The sequence below is a fragment of the Coenobita brevimanus genome, chromosome 57, assembly GCF_032717465.1.
Source record: "Coenobita brevimanus isolate Jiangsu-jjx chromosome 57, ASM3271746v2, whole genome shotgun sequence".
Lineage (NCBI taxonomy): Eukaryota > Metazoa > Arthropoda > Malacostraca > Decapoda > Coenobitidae > Coenobita > Coenobita brevimanus.
In genome coordinates, this window is record NC_137010.1 from 28,987,432 (window position 1) to 29,012,282 (window position 24,851).

The 24,851-nt window shown below is 44.0% G+C and overlaps 1 protein-coding gene across 2 annotated transcripts in view; it reads left to right on the plus strand.

Annotated features, from left to right (window-relative positions):
• The window catches only part of LOC145402130 (uncharacterized), a 52,807-nt gene that overhangs the window by 22,510 nt on the left and 5,446 nt on the right, over positions 1-24,851 (plus strand). For both annotated transcript variants that reach the window (XM_080274245.1, XM_080274246.1), the window contains exon 3: positions 1,394-1,532. In XM_080274245.1, the coding sequence (XP_080130371.1) occupies positions 1,394-1,532 (139 nt within the window). The remainder of the gene's footprint in view (positions 1-1,393; positions 1,533-24,851) is intronic.

Sequence of the window (24,851 nt, forward strand, 5' to 3'; positions counted from 1 at the left end):
AAATATTAAGAATATTTGGAGTAAATGGGAAGTTGCTGAATGCCGTGAAGAGTATGTATGAAGGTGCTAAGGCAGCAGTGCGTATGGATAGTGAATTGAGTGAATTTTTGTATCTGAATGTTGGATTGAAACAGGGATGTGTCATATCTCCATGGTTGTTCAATATGTATATGGATGGGCTTATAAAAGAGCTGTAAGGTAAGACAGTGAATACTGGAGTGGCCCTGATGAGAGAGGGCAGCGTTTGGAAACTTTCTGTACAGTTGTTAGCAGATGACACTGTATTGTTAAGTGGAGATGAAAGGGAACTGCTAGGCTTAGTGAGTGAGTCCGGGAGAGTGTGTAAGAAACAGAATCTAAAAGTGAATGTAGGGAAGAGGAAAGTTATGGTCTTTGAGAAAAATGAAATCACTGAATTTATAGTGAGGTTGGATGATGAGTAAATGGAAAATGTGAGTGCATTTAAGTACTTGGGTAGTATGATGAGTAAGGATGGAAGTTTGGAGGATGAGGATGAAGTGCAACGGTGCAACAAGGAAGAAAGGTTGCTGGTTACTTTGAAAGCAGTGATAAGAAATAGGGAAATGAGCATGGAAGTAAAAAAGTCACTGCATGATATTATTGTGATAACAACTGTAACATATGGACGTGAAGCTTGGACATTGTTGGAGGGACAGAAGTCAAGAGTGAAAACAGTGGAAATGAGTTATTTGAGAGGAGCATGTGGAGGTACATGGAGAGAGAGACTGGCAAATGAGGAAGTGAAGGAGCATTGTGGTGTTAATGTGGATTTGATAGAAAGCATTAGGAGAAACAAACTGAGGTGGCCTAACCATATGGAGAGGATGGAGAACGAGAGGCTAACAAGGAAAGTGTATGTCAGTATGTAGAAGGGGGGAGAGGGAGAGGGAGGCCGAGGATGAGACAGAGGGATGGAGTGGAGAGTTATATGAGAGAGGGAGGTGTGAGCTGGGGGGGAGGGCAGTGAAACGCTGGGGGACAGGGAGACATGGAGGCGATTTGTTTGTGGCCACCTTATGGGGAATTGAGGCATCTGGCAATAGATAGACAGATGGATAATTCATATAACACAAAATATGTATAAAATGACAGTGTTGGGATCAGAATGTTGTGTTATAGGAGAGTGTATGCTACATTATTAGTTTTAACTTGGCCTGAAACTGGCATCTGTACATCTTGAATGCTGAGCTGTAATAAGAGGTGAACATTAGAATATGGTGCTAGGCACAGTGAAGTGTTATAGTATGGATGAAGAACCATATTATTTCCTTACTCTGTCATGGATCCATGGAATATAAGCTGCAGAATGACAAAAATCTCCACCCAGTTAAGGTGGAGGAACTATGGCTGTATCTTCTCTTCCCTGTCTCAGAGGTCTTCTGTGGGGACTGTGTACTTCTCAGAGGACATGGAAGACACCCGGGCTCAAGTGGCAGAGACACTAAAAGACTACAGTGACCTTCTGGCTAGGCTGAATGACATGCAGAAGAAGAGAGTGATCCAGTCAGTAGGTGTGTTAAGAAAGATATTTCAATTCAGCCGTATTGTGTCTTACTACATCTAACTGGTGGCAGGTGGGAGCACCCATCATCCACTCACTTGATGTACTGTTACCAACTTTTTCCTTCATGTCTATCATTTATTTCTGTGTCTGTTCTCCTCTCATCTTATTTCTTCCATCCTCCCTGTCTGTTTATTACTCTTCTTTGCACTTAAGGTTGCTTTGCACCTTTGCACAAGCCAAATGGTTTCCTGCAACTCAGGAAACCATTTCCAGCATTTTTTTGTTCTTTTAATGTAAGAAAGAGGGAACCAAAGGGCAGGAGCCCACAAGACTGTTCCCTCCAAGAAGAAACAAAAATAAGATAACAGAGAGCCAAATTCAAGATCCGTTCATTTTGAGATACCTGGACACACTGTTTGAAAGACTGGAGATCGTAGGTAATAGGAAGTACTAACAGACAAAGAGCTCCAGAGTTGACCTGTTGCATACATGAAGGACTGGGAATAACTGTTAACTCTTGCATTAGAAAGTTGGACAGAGATGGAATGAGAATTTGTTGCTAGACGGGTGTTACTGGCCCACTGTAATGGTGGAGGGAAGCAAGCAGACAGTTCAGAGGAGCAGTGGTCATTGAAGTAGCAGTAGAAATGAGAAAAGATGCAACAGTGTTGCAAAGAGACAGAGGTTGAAGGAAGCCAGTAAGAGGAGGAGAGTTAATGAGACAAAAAACCTTTGACTCCACCTCGTTGAGAAAAGCTGTATGTGGGGAGCCTCCCTGCGTGAGAGTTATATTCTACACAGGGATGAATAAAGCCCGTGTATAAAGTCAACAACTGTGCAGAGGTAAAGAAGTCATGGAGTCAGCTTAGCACACCTAAGCTCCTGGATGCAGATTTTATGAGAGGTACTATGCTCCTTCCAAGATAAATCCCGAGAGGATGAAACCCCAAGTATGTTTAAAGATAATGGGATTAAGGTGAATATTGTTAAAAATTAAAGGATACCTCTGCGGAAGATTTTGTCGGGTTGATAGATGTAAGAATTGAGTTTCTGATGCATTAAAAACAACAGGATTACTTTTACCCCAATCTGGGATGAGCCAAGTCAGATGTTAGGTGTGCCATAGCCTCATCCCTTGTTTGTTGAAGTAACTGCAGAGATGGACACTGTGGGAAGCGAATGGAAAGGTGAAGGGTGGAGTCCTCAGCATATGACTGGTTAGGGTTAGGTGTACAGCTTAGAAAACCTTTGAGGCATAGAAGGAAGAGAGTTGGTGATAGGACAGAGCCCTGACGAACACCACTATTGATAGCTCTAGGAGAAGAATGGTGGGTGTCTACAACAGCAGCTGTAGCCTGACCAGAAAGGAAGCTAGGAATGTAAGGCACAGATAGAAGAATAGAAGCCATAAGTGGGCAGTTTGGAAATTAAAGATTTATGCCAGACTCAATCGAAAGCTTTTATATGTCAGGTACTATGGCAAAACTTTTGCCAAAATCCCAAAAGGAGGATGACCAGGAGTCTGAAATGTAGGTGAGATCATCATCAGTGGAGTACCTCTGGCGGAACCCATACTGTCGATCTGAAAGAAGACTGTGATAGGAAAGGTGCTATAAAATTTTTTGTTAATAGACTAAAAAAACTATTGAAGTAAACAGTGTTAAAGCATTGGGCAGCAGAGGGCGGGGAATGGTCACCCTTCTGTGGAACATGCTGAATGAGAGAAAACTTCCAACAAGAAGGAAAGGTACAACCTGACAGACAAAGGTGAAAGAGTTTACCTAGGCAGAATGTAAGCACAGAAGTGCAGTTCTTGAGGATAACTGGAGGGACCCCATCAGGCCCATATGCCTTGTTAGTATTGAGGCCAGTGATGGCAGAAAATACATCAGTTGAAGAAATTTTAATGTCAGCATGAGGAAGTCAGAGGTGGAAAGTGATGGAGAAACAGCACTGGAATCATCTGAAGTGGAATTGGAGGAGAGTGTCTGAGGTAAGGGTTCTGCTTTATCAGTAGAAGAAATAGCTACTGAGCAAACATGTAATCAAATAACTGGGTTACATGAAGCCTACTGTAGTGCCCCTCTTAACTGGGTGGAGGAATGCAAATGTGGCGTCCACTCAGGAACCAAACCATACTAATCCCTGTGCCTCACTGTGGCGAGTCACTGTCAGCTGCATAGGAACATTGGTTCACTGTAGGGGTGACTGCTTGTCTGTGATAGTTGTAATAGTAGTAGTTGTTCCCTAGGCAGTCTAGCTGAACAGCCCCGAGTCCCTTGGGAAGGCCACGGCTGAGACCAGGCTTTCCCACAGAGCTCTCAAGGAGTGTATGTTGTGTTGTTGGGCCAGGGAGTTCTGTGTAGTGCAGTCTTCTATAATGTGCTTAATAGTATGGGGTGCTGTGTTGCATCCTGGACAGGCATCAGCAGTGGAGTCATCCAGCCTCTTCTGATAACTCAAGAGGGCTGGATGATGAACACATTTCAGACTGGCCAGGTGGACCCTGTCCTCATCAAGGAAGTAGGATTAAGAAGGGTGGATATCAGGAGGCTGTTCGTGCAGCTGTGTGTTGTCTTGGAGTGACTGAATGGAGCAGCGAGTGATTTGAGCATGGATATGCTTCTGGAAGCTGGTTTGAGGTGGACACGGGGGGAGAGATGACAGTATTTGTGTATGATATTGTGTGCTGGATATTGTTTTGATGTTCCTTGGTGTGTGTGGAGGTGCTGCCATGTACAGTAGTGTAGTGGATGATGTGGGTTTGTGGAGGCACCGGCAAGAATTTGTGTGCCTCTCATGTCTAGATGATCCTTGACTTTGAGGACTCTGGTTTCTTGGTGTAGGTGGTCTGTAGGTGTTGTAGCTGTGCAGCCTGTGATTATTTTTAGGGCCTTGTTCTGAATGGTCTGGAGTGCATTGTAGTGTGTTTTCATGAGGTTTGAAGCCCAAGCAGGGCTTGCATAATTCATCACTGAATGTATATATTGTTTGTATACTGTGGTGGTGGTTTCTTTGTTGTGTCCGAATGTTGTATGGGCAAGTAACCTTAGGGCATTGAGTCTTGGTGTTACTTTTAATGTTTGAGATGTGTTGTTTCAATGACATTGATGTATTGTATATTACACCAAGGATTTTGTGTGTGTGTCTGGCAGGAGGGTGTTGTTTATGGTGAGGTGGAATGTGACTATGTTCTGCTGTCCAGTTTGTGAGAAGGGTCACTGTAGATTCGGCAGGGGATACATTGAGTCTGTTTGTGGTGAACCATTCATGTAGTGTGTTGAGGTAAGCTTGGAGGACGTGTGTGGCTGTGTTTGCATTTTGGTGTGTACATGTAAGTGTGTCGTCTGCATAGGAAGCTATGTGTATTTGTGGTGTTTGGGGTGTGGGTATGGTGTGCATGTATAGGTTAAAGATAGTAGGGGACAAAATAGATCCTTCAGGGACGCCGTTTGTGACGTTTCTGATGTTCGATGACTGACCGGCAAATGTTACATGTTCACATCTGCCTGCTAAGTAGTTTGCCAGCCATCTTTATGTGTTATTGTGCATGTTTGTGTTGAATATTTTGTTTGTGAGGTTATTGCGGAGGATGGCATCAAAAGCTTTGTTAATGTCTAGTGTGACTAGGAGTGTTCTGTGTGGTGCCCTAGCGTAATTGATGCCATCAAAAACTCTTTGTGTAAGGTCTTTAAGAAGAGTGTTTGTGCAGTGTAATGGTGTAAAACCATGTTGTGATGGGGCAACGGGAATGTGAGATGATACTAATTGTAATACTTTAGTCGCAGCACATGACTTTGAGGTTGTCATTATCGTACCTGGCAGCCTACCGGTCAACAATGTTTCCAATAGTGTATAAAATTATACACTTGTGATTTGTGTATACAGTACTATGTTTGTGTATACTGTAATAATATTTGTGTATAATAATATGATTTGTGTATAATATGATACGAAATCGGACACACCATTGACAGGTAGGTTGCCATGGTATGACAATGGCAACCTCAGAGTCATGCACTGTGACTATAGTCATTTAGTGACTTGGGGTGGGTGCAGAGAAGTGTGATGGGGCAGTGTGAGGAAGGCAGCTTAGGGTCTTTGTTGAGTTTGGCGATAGTGATGATTGTCCCATGCTTCCAGATGTTGGGTATTACAGTATGTCATGTGAGTAGCTGTAGTTTGATATGTTGGTGAGTGCTTGTATGCCTTGTGGTCCAAGATTTAAGGTGTTTGTTGCTTATGTTGTCTGGGCCACAGGTAGATGAGTGCTTAAGGTTGCTAATGATGTACTTCATCTGGTTGTAAGTGAAGGGTACAAAGTCTGGGTCTGTAGGGAACTGTCTCTTGTGTCAGATGACACGTCAGTCGTCACGATGGGAGTTTAGATGACTGACGTGTGAAAAGTGATTGATGAGAGTGTGTGCTTGTTGTTTGTTTGAGGGTATGGTGTCTTGTGATGGCAGCATGGGATTGTATAATATTGCTGTTGGAGACTGTGATGCTGTTTAATGTTTTGTAGAGTTTGCTGCTGTTTGTTTTGTGATCAAATGTTTGGAGATAATTATTCCAGTTTAGTGTTTGCTGCTCTGATATTGTTTATTTGAGTGTTGAGTGCTTGTATTTATTGTACCGTGTCTTTTGTATGGCGTGTTGGGGAGTGTTGCATTGACTGATGAAGCCTTGAATTTCTATCTATCTATCTATCTATTGCCAGACGCCTCAATCCCGTTTGGGGTGGCCACAAACAAATCGCCTCCAAGTCGCCCTGTCCCCCGCCATTTCACTGCCCTGCTCCCAACTCACACCCCCCTCTCTCATATACCTCTCCACCCCATCCCTCCATCTCATCCTCGGCCTCCCCCTCCCTCTTCCCCCCTCCACCTCACTCACATACACTCTCTTCATCAGTCTTTCACCCTCCATCCTCTCCACATGGCCAAACCACCTCAGTGTGTTCCTCATAACGCTTCCTATCACATCCACATCCACACCACAACGCTCCTTTATATCCTCATTCGTCAGCCTGTCTCTCCATGTGACTCCACAGGCTCCTCTTAAATAACTCATTTCCACTGCTTTCACTCTTGACTTGTGTCCTTCCAACAATGTCCAAGCTTCACTTCCGTACGTTAGAGTTGGTATCACAATACTGTCATGTAGTAACTTTTTCACTTCCATGCTCACTTCCCTGTTTCTTATCACTGCTTTCAAGGAACCAGCAACCTTTCTTCCCTGCTGTACCCTTTCAAGCACTTCACCCTCCAAACCTCCATCCTTACTCATCACACTACCCAAATACTTAAACGTACTCACATTTTCCAATTCCTCACCATCTAACCTCGCTGTACATTCACTAACTTCACCTCTCTCAAAGACCATCACTTTACTCTTCCCTACATTCACCTTTAGGTTCCGTTTCTTACACACTCTCTCAAACTCATCCACCAAGCCTTGCAGCTCCCCTTCGTCTTCACTCAACAACACAGTATCATCTGCAAACAACAGTACAGGGAGTTTCCAAACACTATCCTCTCTCACCAGGGCCACTCCAACATCCACTACCCTACCTTGTACCTCTTTATTACCCCATCCATGTACAGATTGAACAACCATGGAGACATGACACATCCCTGTTTCAACCCAACATTCAAAGAGAAAAATTCACTTAGTTCACCATCCACATGCACTGCAGCCTTCGCACCATCGTACATACTCTTCACAGCATTCAACAACTTCCCATCTACTCCATATATTCTTAACACTTTCCACAATCCTTGTCTATCCACCCTGTCATATGCTTTCTCCAAATCCATGAAAGCCGCATACAACTTCTTTCCCTTCTCTAGAAACTTTTCCACTAATGATCTGAGAATGAATATCTGATCTACACAACCTCTTCCCTTCCTAAAGCCCCTGTTCTTCTCCAACTAATTTCTCTGTTCTTTCTCTAACTCTATCTATAAGTATCCTACCATACACTTTTCCTATTATACTAAGAAGACAAATGCCCCTATGATTACCACACACTTCTTTTTCCCCTTTTCCTTTGTACAAGGGAATAATTATACCTGACTTCCAATCCTCTGGGACTCTACCTTCCTCCCAGGCCAATCTGCACATCTTCCACATCCATTCTACTACTATCTCTCCCCCATGCTTCAGCATTTCACCACACACTCCATCAATTCCTGGGGCTTTCCCCGATTTAACTTTCTTCATTGCTTCCACAACTTCTATCCTACTGATTTCTTCCTGTCTTCTCACCTCCCTCCTTCTCCCAGCCATTCCCCAGCCACTTATACTCGCATTACTTCCATCCTCCATGTTCAACAGTTCCTTAAAGTGTTCTCTCCATCTGCTCACTTTTTCTCCCTTCTCCACTAGTAATCTACCATTTTTATCTTTCACTCCCCTGCTAACTTCACTTCCACCCTGTCTTACTCTTTTCACTTCTCTCCAGAACATTTTCTTACAGTCCCTCCACTTTACACTCAAATTCCTTCCAAATTGCTCATCCACTCTCTTCTTACTCTCTCTTACTAATCTTTTCACCTCTCTCTTCCTTTCCACATATAACTCTCTCTTCCGCCTCTCAACTTCTTCCACGCCCCTATTTCTCACCCATTCATTGTATGCTTTCTTCTTTTGTGCCACAGCCTGTTTCACCTCTTCAGTCCACCACGCTGTTCCTTGCATCCCCCTCCGCCTTCTCTTCCTTCCACACACCACATCACATGCTGCACATATTTCTTCTGTAAATATCTTACACACACCTTCCACGTCTCCCATCTGCTCCAATTCATATTTGCCCAATCGTTCCTCCACTTCTTTCTTATACTCTGCCTTTTTCTCATCCTCATGTAACCTTTCCACTCTCCTTGCAACTACTCCTTCCTCTCGTCTTTCCCTTCTTCTATTCCTCCATCTCACTTGCATCCTAATTCTGGCCACCACCAAGTAGTGGTCAGAAAGTCCACTCCCCCAACCTCTATACACTCTTGCATCCTTTACAATCTTCGCATCCTATCATCCACACACACATAATCAATCATTGCCTTCCTTTCATTCAGTTCACCACCCACCTTTCTCATCACTCGCCATGTATACCTGTGGATCATTTTATGCCTGAAGAGGGTATTGGCTATCACCAACCCCCTCCCAGCACAAATGTCCACTAACGCACTCCCATTCTCATCTATCTCAGCAGGCACACCCCACTCACCAACTATTCCATCCACCTTCACATTACCAACTTTACCATTCATATCACCAATCAGAAACACTCTCTCTTTCCTTCCAAACTTTTCCATGCACATTTCCACATTTGTCCAGAACTCTTCTCTCACTCTTCTAGCACGATCTTGCCTTGAATTTCTGGTGTGAAATTGGGACTGTGTCTCTTTCTGTTGCCTCTAGGGATGTGTCTTTTGTCTGCATTTTGAATAATTGTATTGAAAGTGTGCACAGCAGTGTTGATGTTTGTGATGGATGTACTGTTTAATGTTTCATACTGTTGTTCTGCTTCATTTGTAAAGGCCTCCCAGTTGGGCTTCTTATAATTAGTGTGTGTGTATGTGTGTCTGTCGCAAACTTGGGTGATTCTGGTTTTGGTAGTGATAATGACTGGGGTACGGTCAGAGCCAAGGGTTTTGACCACTCTCCGGGATGTGGGGGCGAGGTTTTGGGAGCAAAAGGTGATGTCTGGGGATGATGGGAAGAAGAGGGCTTGCTGTGGGATATGGGTATGTTGATGAAGATCGTTAAGGATGAAAAGATTATCTGTTTGGGATTGTAATACCAGTCCTCTGTCTGTGTAAGGGTTGTTGACATGCCAGGCCGATGCCTTGGCATTGAAATCACCACCCAAGATTATGTTGGATATGTTAGTGATGTGGTGTTTTTGAGAATTATTGTGTGGTATTGTGGGGGATGATTGGGGGGGGAATGTATGTATTGGCAGTTGTTATGTTACCCCCCTGGGGGTAGGGGGGTTTCAAGAATACTCCCCCAGTATCCCTGCTTGTCGTACGAGGTGACTAAAAGGGTTGGTGGTGGGTTAGTGCCCCACCCCGTAAAAAGAACTAACTAAAAAAGCGAACAAAGCGCCTCGGACCCGGACAGACCATACGTTGACGACAAAGGAACGGACGAAGGACATTCTTAGGGTGGGAACGTGGAATGTGAGAGGAGTGAATGATGAAGTGAGAGAGAGAGAGATTGTTCAGGTGCTTGACGATGCAAAAGTGGATATATGTGGACTGACTGAAACTAAATGGAAAGGTGAAAGGGTGAGAGAATGGGAATATGGTTTAGGTATATGTGCGGGAGTCAATGAAAATGAGAGGGCAAGAGAGGGAGTATGTCTGATGATAAGCAAGAAGTGGAAGGAGAATATAAGAGAGTATGGAACAGTGGGTGCAAGGATTGTATGGGTGAGGATGAAAGTAGGTATACAAGCGTGGGCGATTGTATGTGTGTATGCCCCGACAGAGGATCGAGTGGCAAGAGTGAAAGATGAGTTTTGGGCGAGTGTAGAAGCGTGTATGGACAAGTTTGAGAGGAGCGAGAGAGTGCTGTTGATTGGAGACATGAATGGCAAAGTTGGGAATGCACGAGTGGATGGAGTGGTCAGTCAGTGGGGTGTGCCAGCTGACGTAGATGGGAATGGAAGTGCTTTGGTGGACATCTGTGCTGGTAAGGGGTTGGCAATAGCCAACACCTACTTTCGGCATAAGATGATCCACCGGTATACATGGAGAGTAATGAGGAGGATGGATGGTGAACTTGTTGAACGAAAGGCAATGATAGACTATGTGTGTGTGGATGAGCGAATGAGAAGACAAGTGTTGGATGCAAGAGTGTGGAGAGGGTGGGGGAATGGAGTCTCGGACCATCACTTAGTGATGGCCAAGGCAAGAGCTGCAAAGAAAGTGGTTGAGGAGACGAAGGGGAAGACAGGAGGAAGCAACTCCTGTGAGAAGAGTGGAGAAATTGCAAGATAGTGAGAAAATGACAGAGTATAAGAGCATAATGGAAGAAAGACTGGGAAGGTATGAGCTAGAGCAGATGGAAGGGGTGGAAGACGTATGTAAGATATTCACAGAAGAAATAGGCGCAGCGTGTGAGGCGGTTTGTGGAGTGAGGAGGAGATGCAAGGGACAGCATGGTGGAATGATGAGGTGAAACGAGCTGTGGAACAAACGAAGAAGGCATGTAGTGAATGGTTAGCGAGTAGAGGTAGGGGAGAAGACGAGAGAGAGAAGAGAGAGGTATATGTGAGCAGGAGAAGGGAGGTTAAGAGACTGGTGAAGGAGAGTAAAAAGAAAGTGGATGAGGAGTTTGGGAGGAATCTGAGTGTGAAATGGAGGGAGAGTAAGAAATTGTTTTGGAAGGAGGTAAAGAAAGTAAGGCAGTGTGAAAGGGGAAATAGTAGGGGAGTGAAAGATAGGAATAATAGATTGTTGGTGGAGAAGAGAGAGAAACTGAGGAGATGGAAGGAGCACTTTGAGGATTTGTTGAATGTGGAGAGTGAGAGCAGTGCGAGTATAAGTGGTTGGGGAATGGCTGGGAGAAGAAGAGATGAGAGGAGGGAGGAAGAGATCAGTAGGGCGGAAGTAGTGGAAGCGATGAAGAAGATTAAGTTGAGAAAGGCCCCAGGAATTGATGGAGTGTGTGGTGAAATGCTTAGGTATGGGGGTGAGATTGTTGTGGAGTGGATATGGAAGTTGTGTAGATTGGCTTGGGAAGAGGGAAGGGTTCCAGAGGACTGGAAATCAGGTATAATTGTTCCTTTATACAAAGGAAAAGGAGAGAGAGAAGTATGTGGTAACCATAGGGGTATTTGCCTACTTAGTGTGACTGGTAAAATATATGGTAGAATACTCATTGATAGGGTTAGGCATATGACAGAGGAGCTAGTTGGAGAAGAACAAGGGGGATTTAGGAAGGGAAAAGGGTGTGTAGATCAGATATTTGTTCTAAGATGTTTAGTGGAGAAGTATCTAGAGAAGGGAAGGAAAGTGTATGCTGCCTTCATGGACTTGGAGAAAGCTTATGACAGAATAGATAGGCAAGGTATGTGGAAGGTATTAAGAATATATGGAGTGGAGGGAAAATTGTTGAGTGCCGTGAAGAGTATGTATGAGGGAGCTAGGGTTACGGTGCGGGTGGATGGTGAGCTGAGTGAGGTCTTTGATCTCAATGTGGGACTGAAACAGGGTTGTGTGATGTCTCCATGGCTGTTTAATATATACATGGATGGGGTTGTAAAGGAGGTGCAGGGTAGGGCAGTGGATGTGGGGGTGGCTCTAATGAATGAGGGTGAGATTTGGAAGCTTCCGGTGTTGCTGTTTGCTGATGATACAGTACTGTTGAGTGAAGATGAATGGGAGTTGCAAGGTTTGGTGAATGAATTTGGGACAGTGTGTAGGAGGAGGAATCTGAAAGTTAATGTAAACAAAAGTAAAGTTATGGTGTTTGAGAGGAATGAAGTCACAGAGTGTGCAATGAGGTTGGATGGTGAGGATATGGAGAATGTGAGTGCATTCAAGTACTTGGGTAGTGTGATGAGTAAGGATGGAACTTTGGGGGATGAAGTGCGTGAAAGGGTACAGCAGGGAAGGAAGGTTGTTGGTACACTGAAAGAAGTGATGAGAAATAGGGAAGTGAGTATGGAAGTTAAGAAGTCACTGCATGATAGTATTGTGATCCCTACCCTGACATATGGAAGCGAGGCATGGACCTTGCAAGAGGGGAACAAGTCAAGAGTGAGAGCAGTGGAAATGAGTTACTTGAGAGGAGCATGTGGAGTGACGTGGAGGGACAGGTTGACGAATGAAGAAGTGAAGGAACGCTGTGGGGTGGATGTGGATGTGGTTGAGAAGATTAGGAGAAATACACTGAGGTGGTTTGGACATGTGAAGAGAATGGAGAATGAAAGACTGACTAAGAGGGTGTATGTAGGTGAGGTGGAGGGAGGGAGAGGGAGAGGTAAACTGAGGATGAGGTGGAGGGATGGAGTTGAGAGGTATATGAGGGAGGGGGGGGTGAGTTGGGGGGAGGGTAGTCAAATGGTGGGTGACAGAGCGACTTGGAGGCGTTTTGTCTGCGGCCACCCTTTGCGGGATTAGGGCGTCGGGCTATAGATAGATAGATAGATAGATAGAATATTTTAATTGATTGTATTTCTGTTGTGGTGTCATGTGGGGGGAGAAGTGATTTGGTGTGTGCACAGGTATCTGAAAAGTTGATGGATTGGTGTACTAGGGTGATGAGTCCACTGCCACCCCCTTCAGCCCGGTCTTGTCTGATGGTGGTGAAGTTGTGAAATGTAGGTGTTTTCTGTGTTCTGCATGGTTTGGTTTCTTGTAAGATGCCAGTGTGTATTTTGGTATTTAATGAATTGTGTAAGTTCTTGTTGTTTTGTGTTTATGCCAGCTATGTTTATTTGAAGAATGTTAATGTTGTGTGTACGGTGTCTGTTGGGTGTTGCAGCGCGGGGGTGGAGATGGGCGTGTGGGTGGATGAGAAAGAGCAGGATAAGGTTGTGATAGAGATAAGGGTTGGTGTGGAATGGAAGGGGTTGGGGGACTGGATGGTGTGGGAAGGATCGGTGGGTTAGGCTGAGGAGGTGTGGAGGCAGTAAGAGAGGGGCTGGTGGGGGGATTAGAGGGTGGGAGGAAGGAGCATAAGGAGTAGGTCCTAGTGTTTGTGTAATGTTCTTTGGATGCAAGTGTTGTGCAGGTGCAATGGGTTCAGTTCTTGCAGGAACCTCCCTGAACTGAACTCTTTGTCTGTCGACACAAAGTGATGTGTTTTGAACATGTTGGACATATGTATTTGGTGATGGGTCCTGGATTGCTTTCAGTGTCACCGGCTAGAAGAAGTTGTTGAGAAATGACCGCTGGAGAGTCATTTCTTGGTATAGGAAAAACAGTGTTGTTGTGTGTGTTGTGTTGGGAGATGTGGTATTTGCTGGGGTGACTGAAGCCACTCCCAGGTTCTCGGGCCCCGTGAGGGGCCTGGGGGGTTTGCGGTGGTTTGGTCTCCATGCTGTCCTCCTCTGCTTCAACAGCCTCTGGAGGGTAGACCCTCGATGAAGATGCCACCGCTTCAGGTCCGCTTGTCTGCAGTTGATGGATCTGCTCAGTCTGACAGACTTGGGTAGCACAACAACAGCAGCAACTGTTACAACTAACTTACCCATGTTTTTCAGTTCAGGCTCTTTTGTATTTTATTCATGCTATTTTCGGACAATATACTCAGCTTAAGAGAGACTTGTCGAACTGGAGGGGTTAGCTATAGTCATCGTTAATTCTTTTAATATAGGAAGTCTTTCGTGAGTTTATAAAATTGTCTGGAAGATGCAAGAATGAGCTGATAAGAGGTCTGTTCAGAAAGTATCCAACCTTAGGCTCTGAAAGAATAAATAGCTAACCTTTTGAGCTAGGACACTAATGTCTCTCAAAATAAGCTTCTTGTGACTTGACACACATGGCCCAGTGTTCTTTCCACTGCCTGAAATATTTTTCAGAGTTGGTTTTTGGTATCTCCTGCAGGTGCTTCCTTGCATTCATCATGACCTCTTCTCTCAAATGAACATTGCTCAAGACATGTTGGAGTGTGCAAATTGCAATCCAGACTTTCTGGAGACTGTTATCACAGGAGATGAGACTTGGGTATATGGGTATGACTCAGAAAACAAACCAGTCATCCCAGTGGAAGAAACAGGGTCACGTTGGCCCAAAAAAGCACAATGTTTCCGCAGCAAGATGAAATGCACTCGCATGTTGATAGCTTCTTTGGTGCTGTGCACCATGAATATGCACCAAAGGTCAGACTGTCAACAAACATTACTACCTTGATGTTATCTGTCATCTTTGTGATGCAGCTTGACAGAAGAGAGCAGCAAGTGGAAGCAGCACCATGACAACATCCTCGTCCATTCTTCTCATCTGATTCAGGCACAACATCTTGCGGGTCAAGCAGGCTCCCTGCTCACCAGACGTAGCTCCGTGCAACCTTTGGTTATTCCCAAAACTCAAAACTCTGCTGAAGGGTTCCCAATTTGGGATGAGAGAAGAGATCATGATGAATGCGACAAAGCACCTGCAGGAGATACCAAAAAATGACTTTAAAGAATGTTTCAGGCAGTGGAAGGAATACTGGGGGCTGTGTGTCAAGTCAGAAGTGGTCTACTTTCAGGGGGGGATTAGTGTCCTAGCTCAACATGTCAGGAATTTACTTTTTTAGAAGCAAAGGTCAGATGCTTTCTGAACAGACCTAATACATCTGGTAACTGTTGTGGTCTTAATAAAGCAAGTTCAACCTCACCTGGCATGGATGGTTGAGAGATGATGATGAGACAGTCAGAGGGTGGAGGATTTTTTATAAATCCAACCCAATCTGTCTAAACTGAGGTTATCATTTGGCCATATCCTTAAATTTAAATTTAATAATATACTTAAAACAGAGATGGATGAGAATGTCAGTCCTTTAGTGGACATTTGTGCTGGGAGGGGGTTGGTGATACCTAATACCCTCTTCAGGCACAAAATGATTCATAGGTATACGTGGCGAGTGATGAGAAGGGTGGATGATGAACTGAATGAATGGAAGGCAATGATTGATTATGTGTGTGTGTGGATGAAAGGATGAGAACATGTGTAATGGATGCAAGAGAGGTTGGGGGAGTGGACTTTTGGACCACCACTTGGTGGTGGTCAGAATCAAAGTCCAAACTATCTATCTATTGCCAGACGCCTCAATCCTGTTTGGGGTGGCCACAAACAAATCGCCTCCAAGTCGTCCTGTCCCCCGCCATTTCACTGACCTGCTCCTAACTCACACACCCCTCTCTCATATACTTCTCCACCCCATCCCTCCATCTCATCCTCGGCCTCCCCCTCCCTCTTCCCCCCTCCACCTCACCAACATACACTCTCTTTGTCAGTCTTTCACCCTCCATCCTCTCCACATGGCCAAACCACCTCAGTGTGTTCCTTATAACGCTTCCTATCACATCCACATCAACACCACAACGCTCCTTTATATCCTCATTCGTCAGCCTGTCTCTCCATGTGACTCCACAGGCTCCTCTTAAATAACTCATTTCCACTGCTCTCACTCTTGACTTGTGTCCTTCCAACAATGTCCAAGCTTCACTTCCATATGTTAGAGTTGGTATCACAATACTGTCATGTAGTAACTTTTTCACTTCCATGCTCACTTCCCTGTTTCTTATCACTGCTTTCAAAGAACCAGCAACCTTTCTTCCCTGCTGTACCCTTTCAAGCACTTCACCCTCCAAACCTCCATCCTTACTCATCACACTACCCAAGTACTTAAACGTACTCACATTTTCCAATTCCTCACCATCCAACCGTGCTGCACATTCACTGACTTCACCTCTCTCAAACACCATCACTTTACTCTTCCCTACATTCACCTTTAGATTCCGTTTCTTGCACACTCTCCCAAACTCATCCACCAAGCCTTGCAACTCCCCTTCATCTTCTCTCAACAACACAGTATCATCTGCAAACAACAGTACAGGGAGTTTCCAAACACTATCCTCTCTCACTAGGGCCACTCCAACATCCACTACCCTACCTTGTACCTCTTTTATTACCCCATTCATGAACAGATTGAACAACCATGGAGACATGACACATCCCTGTTTCAACCCAACCTCCAAAGAGAAAAATTCACTTAGTTCACCATCCACACGCACTGCAGCCTTAGCACCATCATACATACTCTTCGCAGCATTCAACAACTTTCCATCTACTCCATATATTCTTAACACTTTCCACAATCCTTGTCTATCCACCCTGTCATATGCTTTCTCCAAATCCATGAAAGCCGCATACAACTTCTTTTCCTTCTCTAGAAACTTTTCCACTAAAGATCTAAGAATGAATATCTGATCTACACAACCTCTTCCCTTCCTAAAGCCTCCCTGTTCTTCTCCAACTAATTCCTCTGTTCTTTCTCTAACTCTGTCAATAAGTATCCTACCATACACTTTTCCTACTATACTAAGAAGACAAATGCCCCTATGATTACCACACACTTCTTTTTCCCCTTTTCCTTTGTAGAAGGGAATAATTATACCTGACTTCCAATCCTCTGGGACTCTACCTTCCTCCCAGGCCAATCTGCACATCTTCCACATCTATTCTACTACTATCTCTCCCCCATGCTTCAGCATTTCACCACACACTCCATCAATTCCTGGGGCTTTCCCCAATTTAACTGTCTTAATTGCTTCCACAACTTCTATCCTACTGATTTCTTCCTGTCTTCTCATCTCCCTCCTTCTCCCAGCCATTCCCCAGCCACTTATACTCGCATTACTTCAATCCTGTATTATTATTATTAATTGGTTTTACGCCAGGTATCCCCGAAGGGCTAAGGCGTTGCCCCTGGGTAGAGGACTTTTGGACTGGAGCGTGTAGCATTTCATGACCGGATGCCCTTCCTGATGTCTACCAATGACCCTTGGGTGGATTCGATCCTCCGACCTTTCGGTCAGAGTGGAGCGCTCTAACCCACTGAGCCACGGCTGCTATACAAAGGTAATGCCGTCGGGTGAGAGTCGAACTCACGACCTTGAGATTATTCTCATGCGCGCCAACAATTCCTGAAAGTGTTCTCTCCATCTGCTCACTTTTTCTCCCTTCTCCACTAGTAATCTACCATTTTTATCGTTCGCTCCCCTGCTAACCTCACTTCCACCCTGTTTTACTTTCTTCACCTCTTTCCAGAACATCTTCTTACAGTCCCTCCACTTTACACTCAAATTCCTTCCAAATTCCTCATCCACTCTCTTACTCTTTCTTACTAATCTTTTCACCTCTCTCTTTCTTTCTACATTTAACTCTCTCTTCCGCCTCTCAACTTCTTCCACACACCCTATTTCTCATCCATTCATTGTATGCCTTCTTCTTTTGTGCCACAGCCTGTCTCACCTCTTCAGTCCACCACGCTGTTCCTTGCACCCCCCTCTGTCTTCTCTTCCTCCCACACAGCACATCACATGCTGCACATATTTCTTCTGTAAATATCCTGCACACACCTTCCACGTCCCCCATCTCCTCCAATTCATATTTGCCCAATCGTTCCTCCACTTCTCTCTTATACTCTGCCTTTTTCTCATCCTCTTGTAACCTTTCCACTCTCCTTGCAACTACTCCTTCCTCTCGTCTTTCCCTTCTATTCCTCCATCTTACTTGTATCCTAATTCTGGCCATCACCAAGTAGTGGTCAGAAAGTCCACTCCCCCAACCTCTATAAGCTCTTGCATCCATTACACATCTTCGCATCCTTTCATCCACACACACATAATCAGTCATTGCCTTCCTTTCATTCAGTTCACCACCCACCCTTCTCATCACTCGCCATGTATACCTGTGGATCATTTTATGCCTGAAGAGGGTATTGGCTATCACCAACCCCCTCCCAGCACAAATGTCCACTAATGCACTGCCATTTTCATCTATCGCAGCAGGCACACCCCACTCACCAACTATTCCATCCACCTTCACATTCCCTACTTTACCATTCATATCACCGATCAAAAACACTCTCTTATTCCTTCCAAACTTTTCCATGCACACTTCCACATTTGTCCAGAACTCTTCTCTCACTCTGCTAGCACGATCTTGCGTTGGCGCATACAGACACACAATCGCCCACATTTGTATTCCAACTTTTAACTTTACCCACAAACAAAATGGAGAAATGGAAGAAGGGAAGGACAGGAGGAAGTAGTTCTTACAAGGAGGGTAGAAAAGTTACAAAAGGATGAAAAAAAAAGGCAGAATGTAAGAGGGAAGTTTTCGTTTTTAAAGGCTCCAACATGCTTGCATGTGTCAGCCTTGGTCACCTAATGGCGGCTCTCCACGCTGCGCGATCCATTGCAGCCTTCCTGTTCAGTCCCTTAACCCTAAGGTCACACTTAATGACCTTGTCCCATGTCTTTCTCGGTCTACCCCTCATAACCCCACCCCCAATATTAACACTTCTCACCTTCCTCACCCAATTATCATCCCCCATCCTCTCCACATGTCCAGACCACCTCAATCTACCTCTCCTCATCACAACACCAATACACTCCAGTCCCATCCTACCTCTCAACTCTTCCATTGTAAACCCAGCCCCTCCAGGCCTTGGACGCAGGGACGCACTGCACATCCACCTAATCATTGTCATTTCTGTATGTCTGAGCCATCAAATGTCTTCCTCCTTCACTGCCCAGGTCTCACTGCCATACAGCATTACACTCCTAACACATGCTGCATACAAAGACCCCTTAGCACGTAGGGAGAGCCCTCTCAATGTCAGGAGAGGCAAGAGCTCCCTGAACTTCTTCCAACCACTTCTCATCCTAGCCACAGAGCTAGCTCCAGCCCCACCTCCAGCACACAACATGTCTCCCAAATAACAAAACTCTTCCACACACTCAAGAAATTCACCAGCAAGTTCAATCCTTTCATGTCTGACAATCTCCACATGCTCACCCCGGCACGCCGTACACATAAAATCAGCATTATCTCGCAGTCTACCTCTGATACCACTACATCTTTTATGCACCCATTTATCACACGCACTGCACAAGATGAAATTACTTCCCATGCCCTTGTGGCAAACTGCACATGGCCACTTTCCCTTGTCTTTGACAGTACCGCCACCAACCCTAGATATCATCACTTTTGTTTTATCTGCATTTACCCTTAAACCCTTTTGCCCCATACCATCTCTCCACTTCCTAAACCTTTCCTCTGCCTTCCTTTCATTCTCTGCAATCAACACCAAATCATCAGCATACAACAACTCCCACGGGAGTCCGTTTCTAAAGTCACGTGAAAGGGCTTCAAGTACCATGATAAACAACATGGGACTCAAGACTGACCCCTGATGCACACCAACATTCACGGAAAACTCATCACTCAAATCTCCATTCACTCTCACCTGGGTGTGAGCACCCACATACATGGCCATAACCACCCTAACAAGCCACTCCTCCAAGCCAAGCTTTCTCATTGCCCACTTCACCACCTCTCTAGGGACTCTGTCAAAGGCCTTTTCCAAATCAACAAAAACAAAATAAGATCCCTTCTCCTACCAATATATTTTTCCTGAAGCTGTCGAACAATGAATATGGCATCAGTGGTCCCCCTACCTGGCATAAACCCAAACTGCATCTCATCAATATTCACTCTTTCTCTAATCATACCTTCTAAAACTCTCTCCATTACCTTCATTATCTGATCTAAAAGCTTTATACCTCTATAATTTCCTCTTTCCAGGGCATCACCCTTCCCTTTATACACATTTACAATTACACTCTTCAGCCAGTCATCTGGGACAACACACTCATAAATAATCCTATTTATCAGGTCAGTGACTAAACTCACCCGTATATCGCCTGAGGCCTTCAACATTTCGGCAGTCAACCCAGACACACGTGCTGCCTTCCCCACCCTCATCCTGCGTATTGCCTCACTCATAGTAGCAGTATCAGTCAAAGGCCAAGGGCCAGACACTGGATCTGCTGGCTCCAAACCTTCCCTGTCCCAGTCAAATTCCTCATTCAACAACCGGTTATAATGCTCTCTCCATGCATCTTTAATATCCTCACTGTTCACCACTACCCTTCCTTCATCATTCTTCACACACTGCTCACCTATGATATCCCGATTATCCCTCTTCACCTGACCTGCCACCCTAAATATATTTTTCCTTTCCCCATGATTTAGGTTATCAAGTAATTGTCTCCGTGACTCAGACTTTGCCCTGTATACTTCTCTCCTAGCCCTATGCTTGGCAGCCAGATATTCCTCTTTGCTACCACCCTTCTTCCATTCCCGGAAAAGCCTTCTTTTCTTCTTAATTGCAGCTTCTACACCTTCATCCCACCACCAAGTTACTTTATGTCTCGGTGGTCCTCTTTTCCAGCCGCATGTTACATCAATAACTCTCAAGAAATTGTTCTTGAGGGCTCTGTACTGTTCATTAACGCCTCTGTCTACAGCTCCCTGTTCAGCCACCACTCTCCTCAACTCACTATAGAAGGCATCCCTTACTACTTGGTTTTTCAGATTCCATATTTTCCTCCTAGGTAACATGTAAAGTAACACATTAATAATGAATAAAGAGGGGAAAAACATGAAAATAACAGTATACAGTAATTCTTACTATTACTTAAGTAAATAGGATTGTTGATGTCCCCTCCGAGGCTAAGGGACAGTTAGGGCCTCACAGCCCTCACTGATCACTGGCAGAACTGGCTGACTGGGCAGGGCTGGCTGGCTGCACGGGGCTGGCTGATGAGTCTGGACTGGCGGATGAGACTGGGACAGCTGGCTGGGTGGGGCTGGCTGATGGAGCTGGACCAATTGATAAGACTGGGCTAGCTGGCTGGGTAGGGCTAGCTAATGAGGCTGGACCGGTGGACAAATGTGTGTGGTCTAATGCCGACCGTGTGAGGACGTTTTTGTTGCGTTTGCACATTCGCTGTTCACTGAGCCGCGGATGATCCAGCGTTGTTGCAAATCGTTCCCATTGTATAGTGGGCATAGGGTACTAAAATTTTGACATTGTATAAGCGAAATATCGTACAATGAGACATTGTATAATGAGGGTTTACTGTATAAATGAAGACATGCCGATAAAGATAATAACATCATTCATAGGACCAACCCTGGAATGTGCATCAGTAGTCTGGAATCTTCATCTCAAAAAACACATAGATAAGATTGAAAAAGTACAAAGGGCCACTACAAGATGGGTACCAGGCTTAAAGGATCTAAGCTATGAAGACAGACATAAAAAAACTGAACCTACCATCATTAATAATAATAATAATAATAATCTGGCCTTTTGTTTCTCAAAAGCGTCAGTTCTTCCTTTTGGGAATTCACTAGCGCTCGACACACATACATTATTTTTACAATTACAAGAATTGTGACATTTCTTGTATATAATACAAGCTACATCATATATACATGAAAGTGGCAATAATTAAACCCTGTAATCATCCGTCATAGTACCTCTCTCCAGGTCATAGCATTTTGAAAAAAGAAAGGCTTTCAGCTATCTCTTAAAGGATTCAACAGTAGAGAGTTGTCTTATGGACAATGGCAATCTGTTATATAATCTAGGGGCTCTATATGCAAAAGAATGATCAGAGAAAGATGACTGGTGAATGGCCCCTGGCTCATCAAGACGCAAGGAATCATCTTCACTGCGTAACATCACACCCGGGCATGTCGATGGGAGTTTTAACAATTCAGCAAGATACTTCGGTTCACCAAACTTAAGAACCTTGAATGTAATAAGACACAGTTTAAATTCAATTCTAGCCTTTACTGGTAACCAACGCAACTCAATCAGAAACGGGGTAGTTGAGGTTCTCGGGGGGAGACCAAAGATAAGCCATGCCGCCCTGTTCAACACAGACTGAACTTTTGTTAGTACATTATTTGGAAGACCAACCCACAGTGAATTACAATAATCAACATGAGACAAGACCACTGCATGGACCAATGTTAAGAGGCACCGTCTATTCAGGAATCTTCTCACAGAGTACAGATTTCTGATATGCAAGTTACACCCTCTTACAACCTGATTAATGTTCTTTGTAATTTAACTTAGAATTAAAATAAACACCCAGATTTTGAACAGAAGTGACTGGATGCAGCTGTGACACACCAATGTTCAAAGCCAGGGCATTGTCAGTGTCATCACCCCTTCTGTTTCCTCTGATGACAAGAGAGAAAGAAGAGAAGACTTGATTATATATAAATGCATCACAGGGAAAGTGAAAATAGACATCAATGAGTATATAACCTATGGGGAGGCATCAGCAAGAGTACACTGCAAAAAACTGCATAAAAAGATGGGTGACAAAGATGTAAGGAATTTCCGTTTCCCAAATTGGGCAATTGATCAGTGGAATACACTACCAAATGAAACAGTGTGTGCCAAAACTATACATAACTTTAAGGATATGTACAATGAAAATGGTTTAGTACATGGGACAGTACGAGCCTGACTCATTCCAGTAAAGATACAGTTAGATAAGAACACACACACACACACACACACACACAGGGCATGTGCATGGGTGTGTGCTTCCCTGCATGTGCATATGCATGTGTGTAAGCATGTATATATTTACTTAATTGTATTTAGGTAAATACGCATGTGTGTGTGTGTGTGTGTGTGTGTGTGTGTGTGTGTGTTCTTACCTAATTGTATCTTTACAGGAATGAGTCAAGCTCGTACTGTCCCGTGTCTTAAACCATATTTATCGTACATATCCTTAAATTTGTGAATTGTTTTGGCACACACTATTTCATTCGGTAGTGCATTCCATTGATCAATTGCTCTGTTTGGGAAACTGAATTTCCTTACGTCTTTATCACCTCTCTTCTTATGCAGTTTTTTGCAGTGTCCTCTTGCTGATGCTTCTCCATATGTTAAGTAATCATTTATGTCTATTTTCTCCTTTCCTGATATGCACTTATATAGCATTATCATGTCACCTCTTTTCCTTCTCTCCTGTAGTGTTGGTAGATTCAGTTTATTTAGTCTTTCTTCGTAGCTTAGGTCCCTTAAGCTTGGTATCCATCTTGTAGCGGCCCTTTGAACTTTTTCAATCTTGTCTATATGCTTTTTGAGATGAGGACTCCAGACTATTGATGCATATTCCAGGGTTGGTCTAATGAATGATGTTATTATCCTTCTTAGCATGTCTTCATTTATGTATGTGAATGCTATTCTCATATTTGCAAGCAGTGTATACATGTTCCGTACCTTCTCGCTGATGTGGTCAGCCGGAGATAGTCTGTTATTGATAATCACACCTAGGTCTTTCTCTCTTTCTGATGTGTATAGGGTTTTATTTCCTAACTTATAATCCCAATCAGGTCTTTTTCCACTTTTACCAAACTTGATTACATGACACTTGTCCACATTGAATTCCATTTGCCATGTACTACTCCATTCATGAAGTTTATTTAATTCTTCTTGTAGCTCCCTACAAGTCTGTGCTAGTAATTCTCCTTTGTATTTTTGCATCATCTGCAAACATATTCAGATAGCTCTCATTTCCAGTGTTACTGTTTATATCATTTATGTACACTAAAAACATGATTGGTGCCAGCACCGAACCCTATGGTACTCCACTAGTCACTTCTTTCCATGATGAGTAGTTTCCTCTTAGTACTGTCCTCATTTCTCTTTTTATGAGAAAGTCTTGCATCCAACAAAACAGTTTGCCTCGAATTCCTCCTTGATGGTACAGCTTCCATGAAAGTCTTTGGAGTGGTACTGTGTCAAAAGCTTTCTTGAAATCTAAATAGATACTGTCCACCCATCCTTCCCTTTCCTGTATTGTGTTTGTTACTCTGTCATAGTAGCTCAACAGATTAGTAACACATGATTTTCCTTTTCTGAAACCAAACTGTCTTTCTGTTATCATACTGTGTTCTTCTAGATGATTTACCCAAGCTTTTCTTATAAGTTTTTCTAATACCTTGCTTACAACACTGGTCAGTGATACTGGTCGGTAGTTGAGAGGATTTTGTCTATTTCCTTTCTTGAATAAGGGGACTATATTTGCTTTTTTCCAAATATCAGGTAGTTTCCCTTGACTTAAGGATTTCTTGAAAATTAAAAATAATGGTTTTCTTAACTCCTTTGCACATTCTCGTAACACCCCAACATGAAATTTCATCAGGACCACTTGCTTTTCCTCTGTCTAATCTACTTAACTCCTCCTGTATTACTTTTTCTGCTATTTGTATATCTGGTAGTATGTGTGGACATGCGTGTTCCACATAGTCCCTCTCAAAATTTTTTTCTTCTGTAAAAACTAATTGGAAATTCTTATTTAGTGCTTCACAAATGTGTGTGTGTGTGTGTGTGTGTGTGTGTGTGTGTGTGTGTGTGTGTGTGTGTGTGTGTGTGTGAGAGAGAGAGAGAGAGAGAGAGAACAAAATAAACAGCGAGCCCAATGCATGAGGCCTAGGATTGGAGGCGGCAGTGGCTCAACCGGTAGAGAGATGGCCTGTAGTCCTATTGGACCCAGGTTCAAATACCCACTGGGACAGGGAACAGTGTAAGGATTTGAATTTCACAAAATCAGACTTTACTGATCTACCAGAAGACCCGCCGACATGTTGTAAAAATACCCCGCTAATACCGATACACCAGTCCTGTATGAGACAGCCCTAGCATATATTCAATATGGACGGTGGATGTTAGCGCCGAAGTGGTGAAATGTAGAGGTGTATGGTATGCAGGAGGACTACAG